At 39.7% G+C, this 25655-nt stretch overlaps 3 protein-coding genes across 10 annotated transcripts; 1 reads left to right on the top strand and 2 right to left on the bottom strand.

Annotated features, from left to right (window-relative positions):
- Window positions 1–4745: 4745 nt before the first annotated feature.
- LOC104440991 lies at window positions 4746–5563 on the bottom strand. The gene has a single exon (XM_010053973.3). It carries the CDS (start codon window positions 5484–5486, stop codon window positions 5016–5018), a length of 471 nt encoding a protein of 156 aa, XP_010052275.2. The 5' UTR covers window positions 5487–5563; the 3' UTR covers window positions 4746–5015.
- Window positions 5564–6953: 1390 nt separating this feature from the next.
- LOC104440990 (dnaJ homolog subfamily B member 1) lies at window positions 6954–9388 on the top strand. The gene is made up of 3 exons (XM_010053972.3): window positions 6954–7395; window positions 7744–8165; window positions 8758–9388. Exons 1-3 carry the CDS (start codon window positions 7231–7233, stop codon window positions 9194–9196), a joined length of 1026 nt encoding a protein of 341 aa, XP_010052274.2. The 5' UTR covers window positions 6954–7230; the 3' UTR covers window positions 9197–9388.
- A 1582-nt stretch (window positions 9389–10970) lies between these two features.
- On the bottom strand, window positions 10971–24876 carry LOC104440989 (homeobox-DDT domain protein RLT1). Of its 8 annotated transcripts, XM_039311683.1 has the most exons (19): window positions 24103–24873; window positions 23546–24001; window positions 22663–22742; window positions 21222–21629; window positions 21052–21141; window positions 20804–20968; window positions 20458–20680; window positions 18877–18977; window positions 18263–18349; window positions 18015–18167; window positions 17797–17952; window positions 16506–16715; window positions 16205–16429; window positions 15743–15865; window positions 15100–15657; window positions 13886–14509; window positions 13585–13695; window positions 12322–12576; window positions 10971–11988 (listed from the first exon to the last, which is right to left on the bottom strand). In XM_039311683.1, the coding sequence occupies exons 1-19, from the start codon at window positions 24239–24241 to the stop codon at window positions 11269–11271; spliced, it is 4884 nt and encodes a 1627-aa protein (XP_039167617.1). In that variant the 5' UTR covers window positions 24242–24873; the 3' UTR covers window positions 10971–11268. The 8 variants fall into 8 exon arrangements, with proteins under 8 accessions (XP_039167617.1, XP_010052270.2, XP_039167616.1 ...); XM_010053968.3 differs by having other exon boundaries at window positions 10971–11985; window positions 15743–16429; window positions 24103–24876; XM_039311682.1 differs by having other exon boundaries at window positions 15364–15657; window positions 15743–16429; window positions 24103–24874.
- Window positions 24877–25655: the final 779 nt, after the last annotated feature.

Here is a 25655-nt window from a genome sequence, read left to right as displayed (position 1 = left end):
AAACTGGACTGTTGAACATCAAGGACTTCGGACATTCACTCAGCATTTTATCGAACAACTAAAACTCGATCAAGACTCAAACACATAGCAAAGCATAACCCTAACACACAGTAAAGTCAACGGAGGATCAACGGGACTGAAACTCGTGCGAACTCATCATCGTGAGCTCTAGCCTGACAACTCTCAAAACGGAGCACCCATGGTTCGAAGGACTTACCAGTTCGGATAGCCATGAGCATGTTACGAAATCGTATGTCCATTCTAGAAAATAACATTCGCAAATAATTTACCAAGCAAAATATAATAATAAAATAACGTAATCGATTTAACACGCTGAAAATTTGTTATCAAAGTTAACCCAAACCCGGTTACATCTCCGCAGGCACTCGCGAATTCACTAGATTTCAAAAAAAGTTGGAATACAACGATGATATTTTCTCAAAATTAGAATACAAAGAGTTTAAGAACCCATCAAGAAAAAACTCACTTTTTTTTCTTTTTTCTTTTTCTTGCCTCTCTATTTCTTTTTCTTTTTTTTGGCGTCTTGACGGCTAGAGTCTTACCAACGCTAATATAAAGATACTACTTTTTTAACCTAAAAGAAAATCTAATAAAAAAGACAAAACAAAAGCCCCTAAAAATAAATATTTTGCTTCATCTATATCAGAGCGGTCCTCAAGCGACAGGGACACTCTCTCGATTTCCCTCGCACTTGCTCAGAAACCCTCTCAAGCTCATCCACCCCGTCCAGCTCTCTCTCTCTCACTCCCTCGCCCACGCCCGAGACTCCGCCAAGCCTCACCGACGTCCGCCCATCACCAGACGAGATCACGCAGATGCGTACATCCCCAGATCCCCATCACAAGACACCAGTTATCGGACCGCTGCCCTTCAACAACAATCTCCATCATCATTCGTTTAAAACTCACCCTCATGGCCACGCCACCACTGCAAAGAGCCGGATATGTGGGTATCGGGAAGCAAAGTCGGGACGACAAGGACAGCGGCCGGGGTCATCGAACGGGACTCCGGCGTGGCCAAGCGACCGGAGAACTCCTTCTCCCTTTCAGTCGTTCTCTCAGTTTCTTTCCCCTGGACTCTCTTTTCCCTCTCTGTCCACTCTCCAGACGAGCGCTCTCCCTGCGTCCTCTGCCTCTGCTGCGTTCTCCCCTTTTTCTATTCGTTCCCCCTCCTTTTCTTCTGCTCGGCTGGTACGCGAGCCGGCCTGCCCCCCGACCGAACGTCTCACGCGACGCTCGCCCTGTCCTCTCTCTGACCTGTTCTTTCCCTGCTCGACCTGCTGTCTTCCTTTTTCTTTTTGCAGGTCGCAAGCGGAGGACGGCCGAAGGAGGAAGACTGGCTGGGGAGTGGCCGGGCTGAAGGCGGAGAGGCTTGGGCCGGGCTGCGCGCGAGAGGGAGGAAAAGAGGAGGGGCGGGTTGGGCCAAGGTCAGATTCGGCTCGACCCGACCCCTCTCACTTTTTTATTATTTTTTTAATATGTGTTTGAAAGAAATAAATTACGTGTCAACAAAGTTGATAGCTCATCCTTCAATATTCCTTTAACAAACATCCATCCAACCCTATTGAAGGTCTATAATCTTTGAGAAATCCCTTTTTCACAAAATCAATTATTTTAGTGTTCATTATGGCGATTCTCTTATAAATTTTACATTCACAGTAGCATAGAAATGCCAATGAATAATTTGTTCATAATAATTTCAGAGCCTATTGAACTGATAGGAGTATATCATATTTAATTTTTTGATTACCCTTAGCTTAGTCCTTCTTCACTAACTTATAGTAACATCTAAACCCATATGCTCTCGCATATTCTTTCTTGAATAGCCTCAACTTCATTGAAGTAAGCCACCCTCCACAAGTTTAGATAATGTTTTACCCATTACGAAGATGTAACTCTTCTTACTTGAAAATGTCAAGTGCATGTGTGCTCATCCTTGAAGGTTTTCACTATAAACAAGCCTTTGTTGTCATCTCTAGCCGCATAAATAAGTCGGTCATAATTTTTAGCCTTACATTTTGTCCTTAATCATGCTGCCAATCTTGATAAAATAAATATTAACTCTTTTGATGGCTGCGTATTTGTTAATAACTGCCATAAATTGCTCAAGGCCATCAAATATCATATTTAGTGCAAATTGACGTCTCTCAATGGTTTCATCATACTACATACACGTGTTCTTCCTTCTACCCGCCACTTGTATGGTTCTTTTTCGTCACTTGTGACGAAGCTCCAAATAAGATCACTTGAGTTAAAGTATTATGTCTTAAGCAAGTTCTACATTTTCACCCGAGGTGGTTGTTGTGATCTCCTTCCTCTTCCCCTTTCATTCTACTTCATTAAGAACCTCAACATTTATTTCACTAGATATCTTCACCCACCTAGCAACTGCATGTGCATTGTCTTGCTTAAAAGTTTGAAACTTGCCTGTAGCCACTTGAAGTTCTTCTTCTTCACTATCGGATCATCATCCTCTTCATTTTCTTGATTTTGCCCTTTTTTAAGGATCTCAACGTGCCTCATTTAATTCTATGTTTATCAATCCCTCAATTAACCCATCACCAATATCAACACATAATTTAAGACCCCATTGAACCCATCAATATACTTTGATATGATTCCTCAAGGAAAAAGAACAACTTAAGTGTCAAAACTTGACACAAACAGATTCTTAAATGCCAAAAGTTAGAAAAGTGATATTTAAGTGTAACTTTAAAAAAAAAAAAAAAGGACACCCGAGTGTTAAGTTCCGCAAATCCCGTTGGAAATCCTTTGTGTCAATTTTTTTATTAATATTACTAGCCTATGTGGCTCATCAGAGAACTAACTCAGCAAAAACACCAAAACAACGTTATTTTGGTGCTAATTTAAATTTTAATATAAATATTAATTAAATTAAATTTAAAACCAAATTCTTTAAAAAAGTGCCCCCACCATCGTCAGCCCTTGGCGGTGACAACAGGGAGGAGGTGGCGTGGGCTTAGCCCTCAACTGTTTGCAACCGTTCATCTTCTTCCCTTTTTAAATTTTAAATTTTTATTTTTTATTTTTGAATTTTATTTATTTATTTTTATAAATAAATAAATTTAGTTTTAAATTTAATGTAATTATCATTTATATTAATTATCCAGCCACGTCAACAAAACAATGTTGTTTTTGCACTTGTTTAGCCATATCAATGTATAAAACGACGTCGTTTTACACTTCTTTCCACAAAAAGCCACGTATATATTTTGGCCAGATTTTATTGTTGTTGGCATTTAATTAATCTATTTTGCTTTAATTTTGACACTTAAGTATTACATTTAAGTGTCACTTTTCTAACTTTTAATACTTAAGTGTCCTACTGTGCTAAGTTATGATATTTTAGGTGTCGGGACTCAATTCCTCAATGACTTTAATATTTGCAGCTGCACCCATACCTATAGCCTACCTATAGCCTTATCCTTTTCTCTCTAGTGCACAATTTAAAATAGCTCAATTTGCCTAGATCATAAGGCCACTCATTATCGTGGTCATCAAAATATTCTACTATCCTATTGCGAACAAACCTAGCCCATCCCATAGAGTAAATCAGAATGTTTCACTAACCGTGTAAATTAGCAAAAAAGTTTCACATAATAATCAGCTATTTTTTTTTTAAATAAAATAAAGTGAAACGGACACCAACCGATATGTTTCCATAGTTTTATGGTAGGAACAAAAGAACATGATGCATAATCTTAAAGCCAAGAAGAACAAAGACAAATGGGGGCCACGTTTGGAAACCAAGAAAAACTAACATCTAGAGTTACGACAAATTGAAACCACAATAAAATAAAAGATAAGTGCACTAAGAGTTCTAAAATTTGTTAATAAAGTGCAATTAAGTCATAAAGTTCATAAAATAGTGCAATCAAATCCTACAATTTATCAAGTTGTTGTAATTAATCTCTTTGTTAACTCCATTCACTTTGATTAACTAAAAAAATGCTAGTGTGATTTATTTTAATAATTTCTCTTTCCAATATGGCAAATACCTTAAGTGAATAGGTCCATGTTATCAAAATGACGTGATTTTGGATCTTTAACTAATCCAAAAATGACATCTACCCCTCATCCCCAAATGCAAACCCTCGTTGTTTTCCTTGTTGCCCGATTGTTTCTCTGGCCCCAAATTGAAGTCTGAGCCCTAAATCAAAGTACCTAAAGTTCGTTTTGTCACTGATCGCGAGTACGTGCTGGTGTTTGTGCCTTGACGACAGATCAAGTAGCATCATTCTCTTCTTCAAAGGCTCAAAAGTGTCTTCTTCATCCTCTTCCTGATCCTGATCGTTTTAAATTACATTTTCATGAGAAGTTTTAAGATCTTTAGTGCATTTATCTCATAATAATTTAACAAAACTTACAATGCATTTGATATCGTCTTCATACCCTTTATAGGGCTTTGATCACACAACTTGCCTTAACAAACTATTTCCACCCGACGATATAATTGCGTTATCATTTCCCAAAAAAGCTCTTAACGTGGAACCCTAACTGCGCCTCTATGCCTCGAAACGTGAAACCTCTGGCACTTACTGCTAGCAAAGGTTCTCAGGCTTTTAACTTCTTGTACTTAGACAGCTTTTCGACGGATGATCGCAATTTAGAATACGAGAGTTGAGAGCATGTGAAAACGAAGGAAAGAAAAAAAAAAACAGAGATCGACCGCCGTAGAATGCCCAAGTTTGAGTCCTTTTGTAATAATATCTCGCGTAAATTTTTTTCCTTTTCGTCATTTTAAGATATACATATTTTACATGAAAAATCAACCTTAAACCTTCTCTTATCCACCATAACACTGAATTTGGTGTATAATCCGGAACTAGATTGAATATTTTAACAATATTTCAAAGATCAAAATTGGGGAAAAAATACAAATCTAAGACATTACACGTTGAGAAAATTCAATTCCGATGTGATCAAATCGATCGATCGGCCCGATCCACGAAACAAACGAAGAAACCTCGAATCCTACGACAAACCTCGATCTTCTTCGTGGAACGGATCCCACAGCAGGAGCGAGAAGAGGAGCAGGTTCGGCACCAGGATCGGGACGAGCGGGTTCACCTCCCTCCCGAGCCTCCCCCGCCGCAGCCGCCGCCGGAAGTACTCCCGCCGCTCGGCGTCCCCCCACCGCGCCTCCCCCACGCCCGCCGCCAGGACCGGCGGCGGCGGCTGCTGGTACGGGCACTTGCAGCGCCACGACGTCTCCGGGAGGCCGAGCCGCGGGAGCCGCCTGAGGAAGAGGGAGAGGCTCCACCGGAGGAGGAGGAGGTCGGGGCTAGGGGCTCGGGAGCAGAGGAGGGGAGGGTAGTCCCAGCGGAGGTAGCAGGGGACGAGGGAGGAGACGAGGAATTGGGAGTGGAGGGAGGGGGCGGTGGTTCGGGTGGTGAGGAGGTGGGTCAGGGTGTGGAGCTTCTGCTCCCATGTCGTCTCCTCCATCGTCGCGGTGCCTGTGAAATCGCTGTGTGGTTTTGCGGAGAAGATGAAGGGGATGGAAGGATGGGATGGCGTTTTCAGTCGTGACAATAAAATTAAAAGGGTAAAAGCTAAAAAATCCCAAATTTGACCAACAACGACCCATTTATCTTAAATAACTCCAAATTTATATCATGTGTCGTATTTATCCCAAAATTTATACTATAGAATTTATTTTTTTTACACCAAAAATCTTATATTTATATCAAAAAAAAGTTTTTTTTTGATATTAATGTTTGGAGTAAATATGTCATATACAAATTTTAAGATTTTTATAAAAAAAAGTTTGAAATAAATTGTTATAATAAGTAAAATTTGGGATTTTTGATATCACAAAAATTTTTAAACTAATATATTCAAAAATTTACTCAAAATTTTTGACATTTTTAAATTTGTTGGTGTATTACATTTACATGATATGGCCATGTGGAGTTATAAAATGAATATCAAAAAATAAAGGATAAATTTGTTGATAACAATACTTACATAATTTAAGGTACATAGTGATAAATTTGAGATTTTTCGAATATTAACATATTGATTTTCATGTGAATTTGTTATGTGGTCATAAATATCACCAAAAACATCCACGTTAATATTTAATAGAAAATTTAATGAAAATTAGTAGATAAATTTAATAGTATACTTGAGATTTTTGAATTAATTTGAGATAAATTTATCGTAATATCAATTTTAGGTTTTCAATTAAAAAATAGTTTAAAATAAATTCATCATCAGTATAAAATTAGTTTGGGATAATTAGTATGGAGTTTTTCAAGGCATTATCCTTTATCTCCATTTAAAGTTTAATAAAATTTTCAAACTTATTAATTTCTAATAATTTTTAAATTATTTATAGGTTTTATTTGTTTCATAAAAATTTTGAGTATCTTAAAAAAAATGAATAAAACAATATCCTATCATAATCAGATAAATTTTTAAAAAAAAAAAAATTAGTTGGGGAAACCGCCTATATTAGTTTGATGATTTTTGGGGAAAAAGAAGCAGTTAAAAAAAAAATTAATAAGAAATAAAAAATAAAATATTATTTAAAATTGTTTACATCGGTGCATCAATTTACAAAAGATTTAGTACTAAAGTGGCAAAAAAATTCTTAGAATTGAATTAACATAATTATAATGGATGGAACTTTTTTAGTCATTTTCCCAATATCAAACACAAGAAATCAACTTTCATAACAAAATATAACTAAATCAGACCATATTCCCGGAAAAATGTTATTTTCGAAAACACATTCCACCGCAGTCCGTTATTCGTTAAATAAGTGGAAAATCACTGATCGCAAAAAATGGGGGAAGAAAAAACTAACAATAACGAAAAAGTAAAAAAAAAAAAAAAAAAAAGAAGCTTGCACTTAGCCAACGTGAAGAAAATAGTAGTATTCATCATCCGCGTAATGATGGCCCAAAGGAGGCTGGAATGGAGGAGGAGAGTCTCTGCATCTCTCTGGAAACTTCGACACCCTTCTCGTCCTCCTTCCCCTTCCTTCTACACAAATCTCCTCTCTCTCTCTCTCTCTCCTCCTTCCCTCTCCTCAAATACCCTCCCACCGCCACCACCGCTTTATCTAACTCCATCACACGACCCAACACCAGACCATACCAACGCCAGACAGAGCTCTGAAAGAGCTTGGAAGATCATTGAGATACCGCAAAAGAAGTAGCAAGAAAGAGAGAAGTGGCAAGAGATGGGTGTGGATTACTACAAGGTGCTGCAGGTGGACAAGGGCGCCAGCGACGATGACCTGAAGAAGGCCTACCGGAAGCTCGCCATGAAGTGGCACCCCGACAAGAACCCCAACAACAAGAAGGACGCCGAGGCCAAGTTCAAGCAGATCTCCGAAGCGTACGAGGTACTTGTCGCCGCCAGCTTTTTTTTCTTCTTTCGTCTTTCGTTGCGTGCTTCCTGAGACGTCGCTCTCCGATCGGCAAGTTCTGGTATTGACCGTTTCCGGTGCTGAAAGATCGGTTTTTGCTTCGTGGGTATCCTCTTAATCTCATCTTCTTTGGCTAGCGATTGCGTTGACCTCACTGAACATTCGTCGCTCGTTTGTGCCGTACGAGGAAAATTTGGCATTTGTGAGGAGAATTCAGGAGGCGAATTTCTTGTGGAATTTGGACATTGGGGTTTTTGATGTTGTATTGATGAGAATTCATGGAGAATGTCGGTCTAACCATTACTACGTTCATGTGATGTTTAGGTTCTGAGTGACTCTCAGAAGAGAGCAATTTACGATCAGTACGGTGAAGAAGGACTTAAAGGCCAAGTCCCGCCGCCCGGTGCCGGCGGTCCAGGAGGAGCGACCTTCTTCCAAACAGGGGAAGGCCCGAACGTCTTTAGGTTCAACCCGAGGGATGCGAACGACATATTCGCGGAGTTCTTTGGGCACTCGAGCCCGTTTGGAGGAGGTATGGGTGGGGGCGGAATGAGGGGCGGGGCAAGGTCGTTTGGAGGAATGTTTGGAGATGATATATTCAGCTCGTTCGGAGAAGGTAGGCCGATGAGCCAGGCTCCTCGTAAGGCTCCGTCGATTGAGAATAAATTGCCCTGCAGCCTCGAGGATCTCTACAAAGGGACTACTAAGAAGATGAAGATCTCTAGGGAGATTGCGGATGCTAGCGGGTATGTTGATCTTGTCCTTCTCTCCAATGTTGCCTGTTCACAGATTCTTGAAGAGCTTGCTAATGCGATGGCTTTCGATACTCCTGTTTTTGGCAGTTGTGATCCGAAAGTAGTTTCCTTATGTTGATTCCTATAAGTTACCTGTGCCTGTTGTTTGCAAATGGAGATATATGCATGTTTCACTAGATGCAATGATGACAAAGCATGTATATTAGGCATGTTCTAGTGTTTATCCTTTTCATTAGATGCAATCTTTAGCTATTGCTTATATGCACTCTTGGAATTGATGTCATTGACTTATTTCTACTCTGTTTCTGGATTATTTGCGAATTAGCTTAATTTCAGGGGAGGTGGTAAATTCACCACTAAGTGTGAACGGCATCATTTCCGAACTATTTCTGCAAATTGTGCATTCTATTCTGATGGTTCAGCAACTAGATTTAGTGCTTTATTGAGCTTGTGAGCAAAACAATGGTCAAGCAGGTGTTTTCACATTCTAGTTGAGGCTATGCTTTCTGGAGCCCTTCCATCTGTTTCTTCTTTTTGTTAGGTTGAAGTGCATGTCCTAAGCTGTCATGTCTTTCTTGCACAGAAAAACTTTGCCCGTGGAGGAAATCCTAATCATTGAAATAAAGCCTGGGTGGAAGAAGGGCACAAAGATTACATTTCCAGAAAAGGGAAATGAACAACCTGGTATGCTTCCTGCGGATCTCGTCTTTGTGATCGACGAGAAGCCTCACGGCACCTTCACAAGGGATGGCAATGACTTAGTTGTTACGCAGAAGATATCGCTTGCGGAGGCACTTACAGGGTACACGGTCCGCCTCACCACGTTAGATGGAAGAAACCTGACCATACCCATCAACAGTGTGATCCATCCGACCTACGAGGAGGTTGTTCCTAGAGAAGGAATGCCCATACCGAAGGAACCGTCGAAAAGAGGGAACTTGCGAATCAAGTTCAACATCAAATTCCCGACAAGGTTAACTGCCGAGCAGAAGGCCGGGATCAAAAAACTTCTGGGTCCGTGAGAGGTTTGATTTTTTTTATGAGTTTGAAATGATGTGCATATATCCGTTTTGATGGAACCATTCATATGATATAGAGTGAGTTGGAACTGTAATGTAACTCGGGGTTAAGGCCAAATGAATAAGGGGTACAATGAGAAGCTTAGTCTTGAAGAAAGACAGTAGCAGGATCCAGCACCATTTATGTCGTTCCAACTTTCTCGCTTGTTAATATAGTCTAGCACTGTTCAACGATTTTGACGAGAGATTGATCCTTTATATCTAGCTCGAATTGGTTAAGGGTTCCCTGCGCTGACCGTTGTGTCCAAGCAATAACTTGCGTGAGTTGTTTCCCTGTTATCTAGGAGCAAAATAGAAGCTGTATTATAGAATATGCATCTCGTGGATGCACCAGACGAGTTGGAACAAGAGGCACATTGCAAAAACTTAGATATTACTGCTTGAACCATTAGAACGATCACGCATTGGGTTAAAACTACGGGGGAATGAAAAGCAATTTTCCTAAGTACCTTTGAATGACGAAGGAGAGCAAGTGTTTTAAGTAGCTCATTTTTATGTATATTTTGTAACAGTACTTAGAAATGAAAAAGAAAAAAAAAAAAAAAAAGAGAAAAAAGAAGGGCAGACATGGGCGAGCATTGACAGAGAAGACTAGGCAAGCTTCGTCGTTGGCGGCCATACTCGAGCATCAGTGGCGAGGAGAGGTGTTCGTCGGCCAGGCAAGGGCCATGTGACCTTAGGAGACGTGGCCTAAGGTCATGCGATCCAAACAATATCAGGCGGCCATTGCCTGGATTGCATAACCTCCTCGGCCCTTTGCAGCCAAATCTTGCCCTCATTGGCTCCTTGCCGGCCGCCTTTACTCAAATAAGATAAACAGTAACAGCAATGGCAAATTTGAAAAGCGAAAAAGTTGACAATGATTGTTTGGGAAGGGAAAAAAATTACTTTAATCTTGAAAATAGTCTCTCACAAATGTTGAAAGTTCCAGGCAAGTCCCTTGAACTTTAAGTTTTATCACGGCCAGCATTTGGCCAAACGGGCCTCGAAACAATTATAGCTGAACATTTTATTTTTGTCTCGAGACTCGTATGATATATCCTTTTGTTTTTATCATTCTGCAATTGCCCTTATTTGTGGATCTGTATTTTAATGCATAAATTGCTATTTCCGGCATCTACAGTGTTTGCCTTGAACTTCCAATTTTATTATGGCCAGCATTTGGCCAAACGAGCCTCAAAATAGTTAGCTGCACATCTCATTTCTGTCTTGAGACCTAGTAAGATATATCCCTTTACTTTTACAACTCTGCAATTGCCCTACTTTGTGGATTTGTATCATGTTGAAAGAGAGGGAAAAATCCTGTTCAAACCCTAAAGTTGGATGCTTAATTGCTGATTATTGATATGAATGTAGAGGTTTTAGGGAAAATTTTAATGTATAAATTGCTATTTCCGACATCTCCAGTGTGTAAGCGCCTTAGAGAGAGGGAGGGGGAATGCGAAACCAATCTACTAAACATCTAGCACAATTTTGAATGAATTTCTAACTTAAATAGCTCATTCATAGGGAAGCAAATGTGAACAATCACTCTCTCTCCATTGAACCTAATACAAAAATACAACTATATATACCTCATTTCATTCAATTGGACTACAAATTATTTTCCCAGATGAATCTGCTGGGAAACTCATTGAATTGTTCTCGGCAGGAGTTAGCCGCTACACACATCGCACCATCCCAGATGAATCTGCTGGGAAACTCAATGTACTAAACATTTAGCACAATTTTGAATGAATTTCTAATATAAATAGCTCATTTGTAGGGAAGCAATGTGAACAATCACTATCTCTCCATCGAACCTAATACAAAAATACAACTATATATACCTCATTTCATTCAATTGGACTACAAATTATTTTCCCAGATGAATCTGCTGGGAAACTCATTGAATTGTTCTGGGCAGGAGTTAGCAGGAGTTAGCTGCTACACACATCGCACCATCAAAATTTTGATCCGACTAATGAATAGCCCCTAATTCTGGTACTGCTATGAAACCTGACCTCGAAATCACTTCACTCGCTGTAATCTTCTGATACAGCCGAGTCCAAACTCTCACCGTTTGGAATTGTGTCTAAAGCCATATTGTCAGCATCGCCTAAATCTGCATCACCCTCAGAGTCCTCATCGACGACATCTTCTATGCCTTTGTTATTGTCATAAAAATCAACATCCTCATCGCTGAGGTCCATTTTTCCCCACCCATTTGAAGTGCCATCTAACCCTACTTCCCAATTTCCCCTATCAAATTCGTAAGCCACCACTTCATTTTCATCAGATTCTGCCTCTTCCATGCTGTTACTGTTATCAGCTGTCACCAAGCGCACTGGACTTTTCTGTTCAGCGGCCCATTCCTCAACTGCCGTAGAGTCCTTAATTATATTTGGCCTCGCTGTCTCCACCATGTTGCCCAACAACCTCCCCTGAACAGCCTTACCTTCCGTTCTCCTCCTCCTCAATGTTCGGCGGCCCCGCCCATAACCTTGCCCCTGTTGAGTAAACCCCCGATTTAAACTCTCAATGTTTAGAGAAGTCTGTTTACCAGCAAAAGGTTTTGCACCAGGTCTCCTCTGATGCATTCTAGCATTGCTTCGATCACGGCTCCCAAGTCCACGTTTTTTACAGTTGCGACCTTTAATGACATCAGCAGAAAGGTCTTTCATCTGTAGTTCTTGATCTCCCTCTGATGGTTCGGTCTCGTTGAGCTTAATCGACGGGGTATTCACAGGAAGCTTCTGTAATATAAAGAAATAAGGAGGCAACTAACAAAATTACATGTAAATTTTAACAAAGTCACCCTACTAAATACCCATGAAACCACCATACAAATTTTAATTTATAATGCATTTATATAATTCAAGCATCCACCGTGCATCTACCTAGCCCCACCAATTCACACAAGTGGAAGCCAGTTAGATGCTTAGCACCCTAAAAGCAGTCTCGCTGATTTAGTAACAACTGTACTGAAATTGTTCTACATCCTCTAAGATTTCTATCCCTACTCTGTATCCATTCAGATTTCTCATTCATCTTGAGCACCTTTAGTGTGCAGGCAATAGAATACTTACCATGTAATCCTCGAGTGCCATATCAACACCAGGCTCAGATTTTTCCTGTTTTACGTAAGTTATAGAAGAATCCAGCTCAAAAAGCCTCAAAGCCACGGCAGCTGTAGTCTGTGGAATCCATGGAAGGACAGAAACAGCTTCAGAGCTCTTTGATTCATCCCCAGTATTTCTCACCAAGCCCAGCAATTCCTTCGACAGCTCAAAGTCTGCTGATAAATACTCCCGCTTAATAGCACCCTCAAGTAGAGTTACCATCTACAACAAAAATGTTAACAAGCAATATGCAAGTCAGATGAGCAGCTCACAAGTTAGGCTGGCCACATTGCTAAACAATAAAAGAATATGAGACAAAAGAAAATAAAGAAAAAGATGACATACAATCATATGAATAAATAAAATAGTGAGTCAGCGTAGCAGCCCACATACAGTTACAAAGGAATGGGCTAATAGTGCAGAGAGATGCCAACCAGTGATCTATATAAACGGCAGTAAGGCAAAGTTGCAGCACATGGAATATCATACCTAGAAGCCATTATCAGCATGAGACGTGCAATTGCTTAGTCTCTGATTCACACATCACACATGCAGACAATTGCCTAGTGATCTATCTTTAACCTCAACTGGGTAAATTAATTGTAAGACTTCCAACTTTCACTACGTCTCTTGATGTGTTCATGGATAATTAGTCAAGTCTGAAGGGCCTGGCTCAGATAATTCTTGTTGTGGCATGAAGAGATGGTAAGCAAGAACATTGCATAGATAGTAGATTGGACTCAAGTGCACTTCCATGCCTCGTGTTTGCCAATCATGTGGAGTCTGATTAAGTGCATAATAAAAGAAAAAATTACATCACTTACAGTAGATGAGTAGCAGAACTAACTTATTTTTGCAACAAATTCTCAAAAAGTGAGGACATGAGGACAAAGTGAGGTTGGTTTTGTTTCAGAACAGAAAAAGAAGAGGCCAAACAAAATGAGGCTCCAACAAGGATGGGCATCAAGGTGATCTATTTAAAAGAAACACATCTATGACAAAGAGAACTGAAGAAAGGGCCATCTCACAACAGGGGATCTATCTTGGCAGCTTTCAACACAGCAGTTACCATAAAGTAGCATTTAGAGTACTGATATTACAGAACTTGTTCAACGTACAATTTCTTTGAAGCAATCACATACTAATGAAAACTCATGGTTTACAGGCTATATTTACACTATGATGTAAATAAATCACAACTATAAGTTGCAGAATGTATATTGCACAGACCTGCAGAAGTTCCTCAGTGGATGATGATGCATTCAACTTCATACCCCAAGTCTTTCGGCAGTCCATGTCTTCCAGCCAGAACGAATGAATAGCTTCTGATGGAATATGAACCTGAAAGCAGAAATGGTTAATAACATGGAAAAATGGAGAAGCACGTATGAGGCGGTGCATGAGTTTAACGAAGAGAGAGAGAGAGAGAGAGAGAAAGAGAGAGAGAACATGACATGACAAAGTTATTACTAAGACAAAGCAAATTTAACAGTGAGTAGCCCTCAAGAAATTCCAATGCCCTTGGCCTTACCTCTAAATATGCTAACAGCGCTTTGATTAATCTGATTCCAAGGGGAAGAGAATAATCCAAAATATGAAAGTACCCATGTTCCAACTTCCTTTTGTCTTCACATCCCACATGATTAAGTGAAAAGTCGAACTCACTGCCAAAAGTCTTGTGGCAAGATTGGCAATGGATGGCCTCAAAGAAGTAGGTGCTGAGGCAGCTATCACAGATGCCTAACAGCTGGTCACACCTCTTCTTCCTGACTTTTACGCTGGAAAGTGAGGATGAGATGCAGCACTCTTTCCACATCCACTTCTGGAGATCTTGATATCTCTTCAATGCAGCCTTCTTCTCAAATTCATTTCGGCCAAGCTCAATTTTGATTGATGATGATGTCTCAAATGAATCGGAGTTTGAAGCACAGACAGTACTGTTAGGACTGTCAAAATCATTAAAACAATCAGGACTAGAATCCATTTCTGCTGGTTCGTTTTTGACAGGGAGTCCACCCCTTGAGAAGACTTTCGCAGACTGCAAGTTCCTTCTAACATTCTCCTTGAATAGGGGATCCACTTCCAGCAGCATTAGACGCAAATGGGATTCCCTTATCCCACGTGTATCTAAGGACATCAAAAGAGCATCAAAAGCCTGCAAAAAAAAAAAAAAAGGACAGAACAACAATATTAAATACACAACCTGAAAAACCTAACAAACACCTTATTCACAGAATAAGGTAACGATAATGTTAACCAAAAGTCAGATATGATGGACAAAATGTTCCTTAATCACTACTTTCAAAATCATATGGCCGCATTTTTGAAATAGTGAAGGTGACATGATTACCCTCAGTAGCATACCTTCAGCTACATTACTGCAGTGTTCTTTATTTGGAAAAAAGAACACTCGCATACATACTAAAATGATCTTGGTTTTATGGTACACTCCTAATGTGGCTTTCGGAGCTTTTGGCTCTAAATAATTCTGTTTTATGACTTACAAAAGCATTAATAATCAGTTTAACTTGCTAAAAAATCAAAAACATGATTTTGTCCAGTTTGGATAACATAACCAATGGTCAGTTGAGCCAACCATTAACCAGGCCACCCTGAGCTTGTGTTTACCTTTTCCTCTTCCTCTCATTTCATATGCAAAATGCCATTTTCACCACATGGTGTCATAATTAAGGACGTAAATGTTCTTAGAGATGAGTGATAAAATATCTAATTGCATACACTTACCTCTTCCGTATCTATAAGCCTCCAAGAATTATCATGTAGCTCGACAAATATCCTGCCTGAACCAGGATCATTTTTTGAGGCGGATGCAACAAACCACCAATACCGATTTCTCCTGCGATCCTGACCAAGAGGCAAGGACCTGTATACATATATCTCTTCAGCTCTATGAGCAATGTAAGACTTCAATTGAGTGCGTGACCTTTTTGAACCATGTCCATATTGCATAGAGAAGTTATCAGGACCTCCAGGTCCTCCAGCAGAATCCTGAACAGCTGAGAATCTTTCAGTTGGGACACTGCTCAAGTCATTCTGGGGACCTTGGGGACCATGCAATGAATTTTGGTTCTCTGCGGAAACATCATTGTTTTTATTATCAGCTAGAAGCCAGGAGCTGTGGCTGCCATCCACCACAGAATTGGGAAGCTGAAATTCAGTTTTGCTCCCTAATAAGGACAAGAAATCCACTTTAGCAGTAAACTCATCCTTCAGGCGAGACTTATCCAACTGTGCCTCTACCCACATTTGCTTTTTCAGAGCACTTGCTGCTTCCAGCCGGTCCTGCAAAAAATTAGACAGAATTTTAGGAGAGAATTCCTTTTTTTTCAAAGCAAAACTCTTCAGTAAAATGCAGAAGGCCGACTACCTCAAGAACAGCACGAATTGAGTTCCCCTCATTCGCAATACCAATTAAAGCAACAAGAGCATTCAGACGCTCCTCAACACTGAGATGAGAATATTCCCCTTCAGTAAGTCCACGAACCCACGACTCACCTGACTTACTTTCATCAATCTCCACACTTTCCTGATCATCTTTACCACCACAAAAATCCTCAGCATCCTTATGGTGCTCAGTGGCAGTGCTTGGATGACACACATCCACGGAACTGGCAACAGTGCAAGATTCTACATCTCCTTCAATCTCATTTTGCAAATTTGTATCATCAGAAACATTCTCCTTTCCAATTTCTGGACAAGCATTCACTTGACCACATTGGTCCACATCATTGTTAGCACTCAATGTGGTGGCTAAATCATCTACTTCAAGATCCTCATCAACATCACCTTCAAATTCTTCATCTCTTTCCCCTTCATCCTCTCTTTCCACTTCATCAGCATCTTCTCCAGATAAAATTCCATTCTCGAATATTCTTATTTTCTTTCTGGCTTCTGCCAAAATTGACTCAGCATCAGCTGGATCCTTCCTATAAGCAGATCTGACACGATAGGTTGAGGGAGCTATTCTTTCAAAAAGTTTAGTATCCCTTGTCAAAGCAACAGAAATGGAAGCTTCTGGTGTCTTGCTTGTGGTGAGATCCCGCAGTCCAGATTTCTATAAATAATGGGCTAAATCAGATTAACAGTGAAGAACCAATCACCACCCTGACCAGAATCTATTAAATACTAACCTGAATCTTGTCTGCCAGTTCTAATACAGTCAACCCCTTGCTTCCTTCGAGGGAGAGGACATGAAATGCGGCAAATTTGACAGTTCCAGGTGTCAATCGGTGCCTAGATCTCCTAGGAAGTAACAAACCTTTATCTCGCATGATGGTGAGCGCTTTCTCTGCAGCTGAACCACTGCGTAAAGTAGAAATGACTTCTTCACAACCTTTAACCTGAAATTACAAGTTCCTCCATTGAAATTCATCAAAGCAAAAAATAACAAATAGAGAATGTCATTCTAGAATCCATTCGGTATAGATGCATGACAACTCCATCTAGGTATAAGATGGACTACCAGAGAATGCATTCAAAGTGCATTTTATTGTCATTCTTAGCAAATATAAACACAAGTTACAAATAACAACCAAATCCACATCCTTAATGAATGAAGTATGACCAAAACAAATCGGATTTTCTTTGAATACCCAAAAAGATACCAGCAACAAGGTGAAGCCTGTTGCCTAAAAGGTTTTGAAGTAATTGTTGGCCTATATTCCAAAGGTGCTGTAAATTCAGCAAATAGTAGTACATCAAATGTGTTTGTTACATAAGTGATTGAAATGTCAGGCAACACATGGTAGAGGTTGATGTCGCATTTCATCCACATGCTGTATTACGTGCCACGTCTGCTTTCTATTTGTTTCTTATGGATAGTAGATGGAGTGACCCAATAGAAATGTCATTATTGGAACTTTGATTACACTATGCTGGCATGCTTTACACATTGTGATAAGGTAGCTGTAGGGATTGAAAGTTTACAATATACAGTGATAGGACTATGAGTATCCCCAACCTTAAATGAACCTTGAGTAATTCATCCTGTGTCTTTTCTTAAACACAACTTGTAGGGTCGGAGAAAAGTGAATCCAATAACAGATACTCACTAGCCAGAGTCAATGTTAAATTCCATCAGAAGGAAAGCAGGATCCAGAGCTCTATCTTAGCAGAAAAAATGGAAGAGCCCTCCATAGAATATGAATCCCCAATCAGGTCGAATTATGTGATATTCATAATTGTAGGCCAATTGGCACTTTTGCTTCTTTTATGTCTGAGGATATTAGGTAAGCACCCATACATCGGCTCTTATAAAGAGGAATTCTGTATAAATTTCCTCTTCAATTTTGATGAGCACAAAAAGAATCCTCCCCCCCCCCCCTCCCCCACAGGGCGGGGCTCCCTTCCCCTCCTCATGGTTAAGACGATAAAAAGTAATTTTCTCATGTTTGAGGTAAAAGCTAAGTTCAAATAAAGAACCTCATCAATATCTTGCCGGCAAGGTCGCGCAACAGCTCTCTTCTTCAATTGTGGACCAAATCCAGCAGATAATGCCAATTGCCTAAGTATTTCCGGCCATGTCAATGGATACAAATGCTTCTGCCACTTGCGTATATCGAAACCCCAAGCATATGCCTATGAAAAAAATTTAAAAGTTCATTTATTCTTTAAACAAAGTCTACAAAAGCATAGTTTACCCCTTCAACAATCTGTGGATGTCCACCTTCAGGATTGGCAGCATTATTTTGATTTATACCCAAACCAGTAGCAGGTGTCCTTGCAACATCTTCGATGTCTCTAATTATTGACTTCAAAAGAGCAACATGTAGTTCACCCAACAATCTTGAATCCTGCCATGAAGTAAAATGTACAGATGGGCATAAAAATTAATAAAAGGAAATCTTATGAGAAACAAAGATATCCAATTAGAGGGAACATTGCTTACATAGTCGTGAAAAGCTTGAACAAACTCATCAAGAGTAAAAGGCCATAGACCAAGTACATCCGCAAAAGTAAGAAAAAATCGCCAGGCCTGCATGGGATCACCCAGAAGTAAGCCACTAAGCTCTTCATATAAGTAAAGATCAGTCATAAAGCAAAAGAGAACACCCTCAATAACTCAATGGGATGAGTTTACTCTTACATTTGGAAAAACATACAGATTAAGAAAATATATTTGTCCACAAGGCCATACAAGCCAAAAAATCACATCCGATAATCATGAATTCAATGTCACCCTTGTAGCAATTACAATATCAAGAGATAAAAGTCATAGGAAACCATCCAAACTTCCATCTTCCACTGGACAATGAACTATCCTTCCTGTTAAAAATCTATTCTATTAAGTCTGAGGGAAAGAATGATGGGGTAAGTGAACTCAAGAACATGGGGAGTCCATGACACTTCGGCACTAAATATTACTGTTAAAATAATACATTCGCAGCCTCAAGGACAATGGTACAACTCCACAATAAAGATGCAACATTTTCAGATAGTAATCTTATCATGGAAGTGCAAGCTATTATGAAATTATGTATATCTTTCAACAGTCAAACATACCATGAGAAGCTTCCCAATGTTCTCCTCTGAATTGGTCCATGGTTGAACTGCAAATGGTCTCTTTAATCGCACAGACAGAGGAGGAAAGGCACTCAACGAATCTAAAGCATAAAACTCACATTATAGTTGCATGGACAATAGAAAAAAAACTGTAGCATCTAGAGTTGGAATGCCCAAAGAAAGGCAGGCAGACAGGAACACACATGTCTAGGGTGCGAACCTTTTCTTTGAATTTATTTAAACTAGAATGACATAATATCCTAGGCCAAAGCGACGTTGGAAATGAAATGAAAGCATGCATGCATACACACGGAGGCATGCGCCTGCTTATGTACATACGCATGTATACTCAATTACCAGAATAGCACCATACAACAAACCAGAAACTTTTTTTTTCCCCGTGTAACTACAGAAACAAGAAACAGTAATCAAGAGATACATATCTCTGCATCTATTGGCTATAATTTCAAGATGTCAAAATCAGCTCCTTTACTACAAATTGACAGCATGAAGCAAATTCAAGTGCAAGGAAATATAAACCAGATCCTCACTTCTAAACGTTTCACTAGAAACAAATCCCTCATTCTGTAGGCCAATTCAGTTAACTCGTCTGATCCTATAAATAAGTCACAAAAATTCACAGCAAAATACATCACTTATGATGTTAGATTATGTAAAGGATACCATTGTAGAAACATTCTAGAAATACGATTCAGAGTAATTGGAGAAAGCTCTACCAGATACAGGCCTGAGTTGAAAAATTGCTGGGAGCAGGTAGGAAGTTTTCAACCTAACAGAGCAATGTTCACTTTACAATCAATTGAGTTGGCTAAGCGAAAAAAAAATTGTTCAACTTTATTTGCGGGAGTACCCGGTACATTTTCTTAAGAGCAAATATCTAGGGTTATTTTAAGAGAGCTTATGATAAGTATTTATATTTCTTTCCCTCCAAATTTTTGCTTTCCTGCTAAAAGAAAATAATTATTGTGAACTTAGAATTATAAGAACATTTTTAAAAACACCATATGGCAATATTTACACCTTTTTTTTAAGGTTTTAAGAAATGAGTAGAGCAAAAAGGGGAGAAAAAGTCACCCCAAACACACCTAAGACTTACATCACGCAGAATGCCCCCACAGAATGAAGTGAGAACTAAGTTAAAGCAAAGCTTACTTTGACATAAATTAGTAGATGACTAATGTAGGTATACCAAGAATGTGTCAAAATGGGTACACTAAATTATGTGACATGAATTAAATTGGTGATGACAGGAGTAGATTCAAATCACAAGATGGTGACTTATTCATATATCCAATGTTAACATCATTTAGTATGATGGTAATTGTATAACTTTAGTATATCTAGAATTATTCTTGACAACAATGGAACACCAGTGAATTTTCTAGAAAGGATCGGGCCCTATTTCCTTTCTACTGAATTTAAGGTACACAATAAAAACAGAGCATAGGAATTTAAAAGCTTGTCTTAGCTACCATAGAATCCTAGTTGAAACAACATCACACAATCAATAAATCAATGGAGTGAAACTGGTCTTAACAGTAATCACTATAAAAAAGCTACCTCTGAACAACTCAAGGTTCTGCATAGTGGCATGATCGAGGTTAACAATTGAAGGTAACCCCTTGCTTGCAGCGGCCAATTCCATCAGCTCCAGCTGTTCATCCTCCATAAGCTCCATGGATTCCTTGGCAATTCTGCGAGCAGTGGCCTTCTCCACTGCAGCTTTTCGTCTCTCTGCTTCTTTTTCTCGACGAAGCTCTTCTTTTTGTCTCTTTTTCTCCGCCTTCCAAACAAAAAACCAGAGCAGTTGGTAAAGAAAAGAGAAAAGAAGAGATGCTGCTTAACCAATCAAATAAAGCAAAAGAAACTAACTAGTGAAAATGCAATATCAAGCTCAAATACTTACCTTAATAGATTCTTTCTGTAAATACTTCTCCCGTCGCTCTAATTCTCGCCTTTGCTCACGTAGCAATCTCTCCTCCTCTCTCTGCTGTTCACGCATCAACCTTTCTTCTTCCTTCCTTCTTTCACGATCAAATCTTTCCATCTCTTTCCTCATTCGTTCCTCAGCCTGCAATAGAAAAATACAGGATATCAGCACATGCCAAAGTTTTGTCCACAAAGCTCACATATCCTTAAGTGATAAATGTAAACCTTTCTCCTCATAATATTTTCTTTCTCTAGTGCTTTGCGATTTCGGTGTTCATTAGCTTCAACTTCCCTAGTGATCTGGGCTTCTTCAATCTGCAACAAAATGACATTTTTGGTCACCCTAAAGCTATATCAAAAAGTGATGACAATGCTCTCAGAAGCATCAGAATTACCTTGCGTTTTCTCTTGACATGCAGGTCAGAAGTATCATGCAAAATTGTCCTGTCAGGCAGGGTAGAAGAATCTTCTTGACCGATAAATGGATGGCTTCCTTGGTGAGCATCCATTTGAATGTTAACAAAAGACTCTCTCGGCTGAAGGGAATGATCATCTCTCAGAGGGGATAAAACACGGTTTCCCTCTCTATCTTCTTGCGAGACACGGCATACTCGCAGTCGGTGACCTCGAACACCATCAACACTAGGCAGCTTCTCACTTCCATGAATAGATGACACTCTGGTAGTTGGCCCATCCAGCGGGTCATCAAGATAGTGAGTTTGGGCAATCCGTCCAGGGGTATGGTATCTTACAGGCTGGTCATGCAGCAACTGATACTCATGGTGGAGAAGTCTTGAAGCAGCCTGGATAATCACACATAACACAAATATTGGCAATCCACATATGACTTCGAAAATTGAATGTTAACAAGCAAAACTATCATCAGAATTTTATTAGATTCTTCAAAGAGCAGTAAAAGTTTTTAAAATTAAAAAAGACAATTCCAGTTTTCATACAGAAAGACAAGAAGAACAAACTTGTAAAAGTATCGAGAAAGGACATGTAGGGTGTAAGTATACAGGCAACTGCCTACATCAACCTCTCAAAAGAAAATTTGCATGAAAAGGAAAGTTTGAATTGAGAATTAAATCCCCTCCAATTTTCAACAAAGTATTAGTACCAAACAGTTCTTGATAACTGCACTAAAAGGGACTGAAACTATTCAATATTTTTTCCAAGCAGAACACTCATGTTATCATAAAAATATTTGTGACGTCATTTCACAAACATATTCTTAATTCACAAGCACGAAGAAGTATGATCCTTGTAAACTTCCATTAACCCATGCAAGTGTAATCACAACAGAATATTTGTAATAGTTAACCACAAAACAAGGGGAAAAAAAACATCACACAGGCAGAGCAGCAGGTAATACAAAATACACAGTAAAAGCCAGCCAAGATCACTAGGACTCATTTTATAGAGATATTGATGCATAAGTACCTTTCCTCTAAGTAAAGTATGCACCTGTCTCAGCTAGCCTAGATCCATGTCATGGAACTAACATTTATCGTAATGAGTACCTTAAGAGTCTTAATGGATTATAGCCCTATAACAGTCAGCACAACTCTTCAAAAAGATTGAAATCTTTGGAGGATGACTACATCAAGGAAATAGCAGCAAATAACAAATTAAACGTCACACAATCTCTATATGACAAGTAATGACCAACAAACTAGAAGGGGTTCCTCTTCTGTACAAAATTGCATATGTGTGGCTTTTCTTTTGCAGCCGTTTTGTATAGGGGCAGTACCCCCTTGGTACCTTCCTAATGGAATTTTGTTTATTGTTCAAACAACAACAAAGACATCTCAACAGGGAAAAGAAGGCACTGACTTTATTTGATACGGCATCCCGTCGAACATACACTTTGCCATCATAAGGATTCACGGGTCCTTTCTGCTCCTCATCTGCAACTACACAGATAACATGTTAAAGTCAGTTAAGTGATGGAGTAAACATGAAATGAGAACTAAGGAGAGGAAGAACTCAGATAGATAGATGTGGCTGTCCAAATAAAATACTCCAAAGTTTGCACTCATATCCCGTTCTATCCATGGAAGTGCCAGTACTTACTATGATGATCTTGATCCATTTAGCACTTGCTATATTACCCAAGCAAAAAAAGCATATGACTTCTCAAAAAAACCAGAAAGAGTGGTGTTTTTACATAAAAAGACAAGATTCTCAAGATCAAACAGCTAATCTTTACTAACCCATTACAAATAATGTAGGGCACCTTCACATTATACATGGGATCTTACTAGTATACCATAGTAAAACAGGAGCTCCTCCCTCCACATCAGTAAGCAATAATACTGTCAGAACAGACACGGACGATAAGTGGCGAGCCTACTTCCCAGGACACAGCTTACAAGTATCCCCAATCATAAATTGTAGTTGCCATTCTTAACCTCCATCAACCAGGATAGTGCATCAAAGGAAAAAAAAAATTCACGTGTCATGATCTATATATAACAGAGATCTATCATTACAAAACTAATGCAAAACTAGCTTAAAGCACTCCTGCAGCTTCACATTGCAAACAATCTGCCACATTAACCATAGTATAACTTGGCATATGAGCATTTCACTTGTCCATGAATTTGAACACAACATCACAAGCAAGGTATGCTTATATGGACCGCTATCCACAACTGCATATGAACTCCAATTTAACATAACAAACATAATTTTAATGACAACACCGAACCGATACCTATAGGAGCACCAAATGCATCAGGAGGCAAGGGATCAAACTCCATGCCAAGAATAGGTCCATCCTCTCTCAGAGGCTCCCCTAACTGTGCCTCCACACAAGCTATCGCTCTAAGCTCCATTATTGTCCTTGGTGACTCATAACACCTCCTACCAATAGCTGAATCATCTCCATCTCTCCTCGGAACCATCCCCTGCAACTCCCTACTCGCGTATGGGCTTGAACCAGAGCCCGAACCCGACCCATAATCACTTCCTGGATCAGCAACAGCCATTAGACCATCTTTAATGCCTTCTTTCATCCCCACAGCAGCTGCAGATTTCTGCGATTTCTTCTCCGACGAGTTGTTCTTGTCCTTTAGCCTCCTGTGGCAGAACCACATCTGCAACTGCCGATCGGTAAGCCCCAATTTCACTGACAATTCGGCCCGAATCGCCTCCGACGGATACATCTCGACTGCACAACCACCAACCATTAAAAAAAGAAGAAGAAAAAACCTTATAGCAAGACTCGGAGAAAACACAAAGCTCGAGACAAAGCCAATCAAACCAACGCACTCGAATAAGCTTTCTCCAGGGTTTCGAGCTGGAACGGCGTCTTCATCTGGCGCTTGGGCTTGCTCGGCCCCTCCCCAGAATTCCCCGCCTTCCCGGGGCTCCTGCCCTGTTTCTCTCCCTCCGATCCGCCCTCCTCCATCGCCGGAACAGCACAAACCGAGGCCTACCCACGAACCCTAGCGACCGATCAAGCAAAACCCACCCAGCAAAACCGTGCCTTTCCGCTAGGGTTCCCCCACAGAACACCGCCCCCAAAAGAGACCCAGGACCCAAAATCCGCTCTTATCTAAACGCTCCCACCCGAACCGCAGCAATCGCGACGCCAAAGGAAGATGCCCATCACCACCATCACCATCATCATCCTCATCCTCATCCTCCTCCTCGAAGAGAAGGAATCGAGCGTATATATTGAGGAGGAGTTTCCTCTCTCGATTCGATAACGATGCACACGAACAAACGGAAAATAGGGAAAAAAGGGGGAGGCCAAAATCAGGATCAAACCAACAACAACAGTCGTCTTCCCTTCCTTCGCTCGTCCTAATAATTCCAACAAATTCCATCGTAATTGGAAAAGAAAAAAAAAAGGAGAAGAAAAATCCCAACTTTCTTTTCTTCTTTTTTTTTTTATAAATTCCTTTTTTAAATCGTTCCTTATAATTCTGGTTTTGGCTTTATTGATTCGCCGAATGTTTCCGCGGAGTTCATTGCCGATTGGACACAGAACTTTCGATTCGCTCGGTGGATTTGGTCGGGTCGTGCGCGCGGTTCGATCCTTTCTCGGCTGTTCTTCGTTTATTCCACATGCTCGTGTTCTTTTTTTTTTTTTTTTGCCTTCTTTTTCTCTTTTCCCGGATGGGGCTAAGCCCAGAAATAGTAGCCTTGAGCGATTTTCTTAATTTTGATTTTAATTTGGAACGTTAATCATGACCCACATGTTTGATTTTCCCTGGAATGCAGTAATGAGCGCGATATCATTCCATTAGGGAAATAAGAGAAAATTACTAAGTACATGTAATCGATTTGTCTATTGTTCGTTATCATCCTAGATTTTGCCAACGAGTCCATGCCGAACGCTTTCAAAGTTAGTTCTTGTAATTTTTGGGAAATGTACAGTGGCAAAGTATGTGCATCTAGATGCCTCGCCATGTATTGACTTATAGTGCTTACCCCATTTTGATGTGTGAATGACCCTGTTTAATTGAGCATGCAAAAGACGCAAGATAAACAAAATCTTCTTACCAATTGTTCATAAGTTGTATTGCCTAAACAAACTAACATGATTTTTTTTCTTTTCCAAACGACTTTAATAATCATGTGATGTGTTAATTGTAGAAAGAGATGATAAACATGACCGGTAAACTAATAGGCAGAGCCTAACACTATAATCTATACATAAATATACAATATCGAAGTCTTTCCAAAGAATTGTTTATCGTAATGAGACATAAGATTCTAAATGGTCAAGAAACCCTCGTTCTTATTGCAAAGATAGGTTTTCTCACATACTTGAAAAGAGAGAAATGTTTTAACTTTTTGCAAATTCAATAATATAA

This window comes from Eucalyptus grandis, chromosome 4, assembly GCF_016545825.1.
Source record: "Eucalyptus grandis isolate ANBG69807.140 chromosome 4, ASM1654582v1, whole genome shotgun sequence".
In the NCBI taxonomy this organism is placed as follows: Eukaryota; Viridiplantae; Streptophyta; class Magnoliopsida; order Myrtales; family Myrtaceae; genus Eucalyptus; species Eucalyptus grandis.
This window is presented reverse-complemented; position numbering and strand designations above follow the sequence as displayed.

Bases quoted from the DNA above. Each gene is read 5' to 3' on its own strand.
- LOC104440991 (XM_010053973.3), bottom strand. From the start codon at position 5,486: ATGGAGGAGACGACATGGGAGCAGAAGCTCCACACCCTGACCCACCTC.
- LOC104440990 (XM_010053972.3), top strand. From the start codon at position 7,231: ATGGGTGTGGATTACTACAAGGTGCTGCAGGTGGACAAGGGCGCCAGC. The intron at 7,396-7,743 runs GTACTTGTCGCC...TGTGATGTTTAG, and splicing joins AGATCTCCGAAGCGTACGAG to GTTCTGAGTGACTCTCAGAA. The intron at 8,166-8,757 runs GTATGTTGATCT...TTTCTTGCACAG, and splicing joins GAGATTGCGGATGCTAGCGG to AAAAACTTTGCCCGTGGAGG.
- LOC104440989 (XM_010053967.3), bottom strand. From the start codon at position 24,241: ATGGAGGAGGGCGGATCGGAGGGAGAGAAACAGGGCAGGAGCCCCGGG. The intron at 18,350-18,876 runs GTATGTTTGACT...GATCCCATGCAG, and splicing joins ACATTGGGAAGCTTCTCATG to GCCTGGCGATTTTTTCTTAC. The intron at 16,716-17,796 runs GTTCTTTATTTG...TTGTAATTTCAG, and splicing joins GCCGGCAAGATATTGATGAG to GTTAAAGGTTGTGAAGAAGT.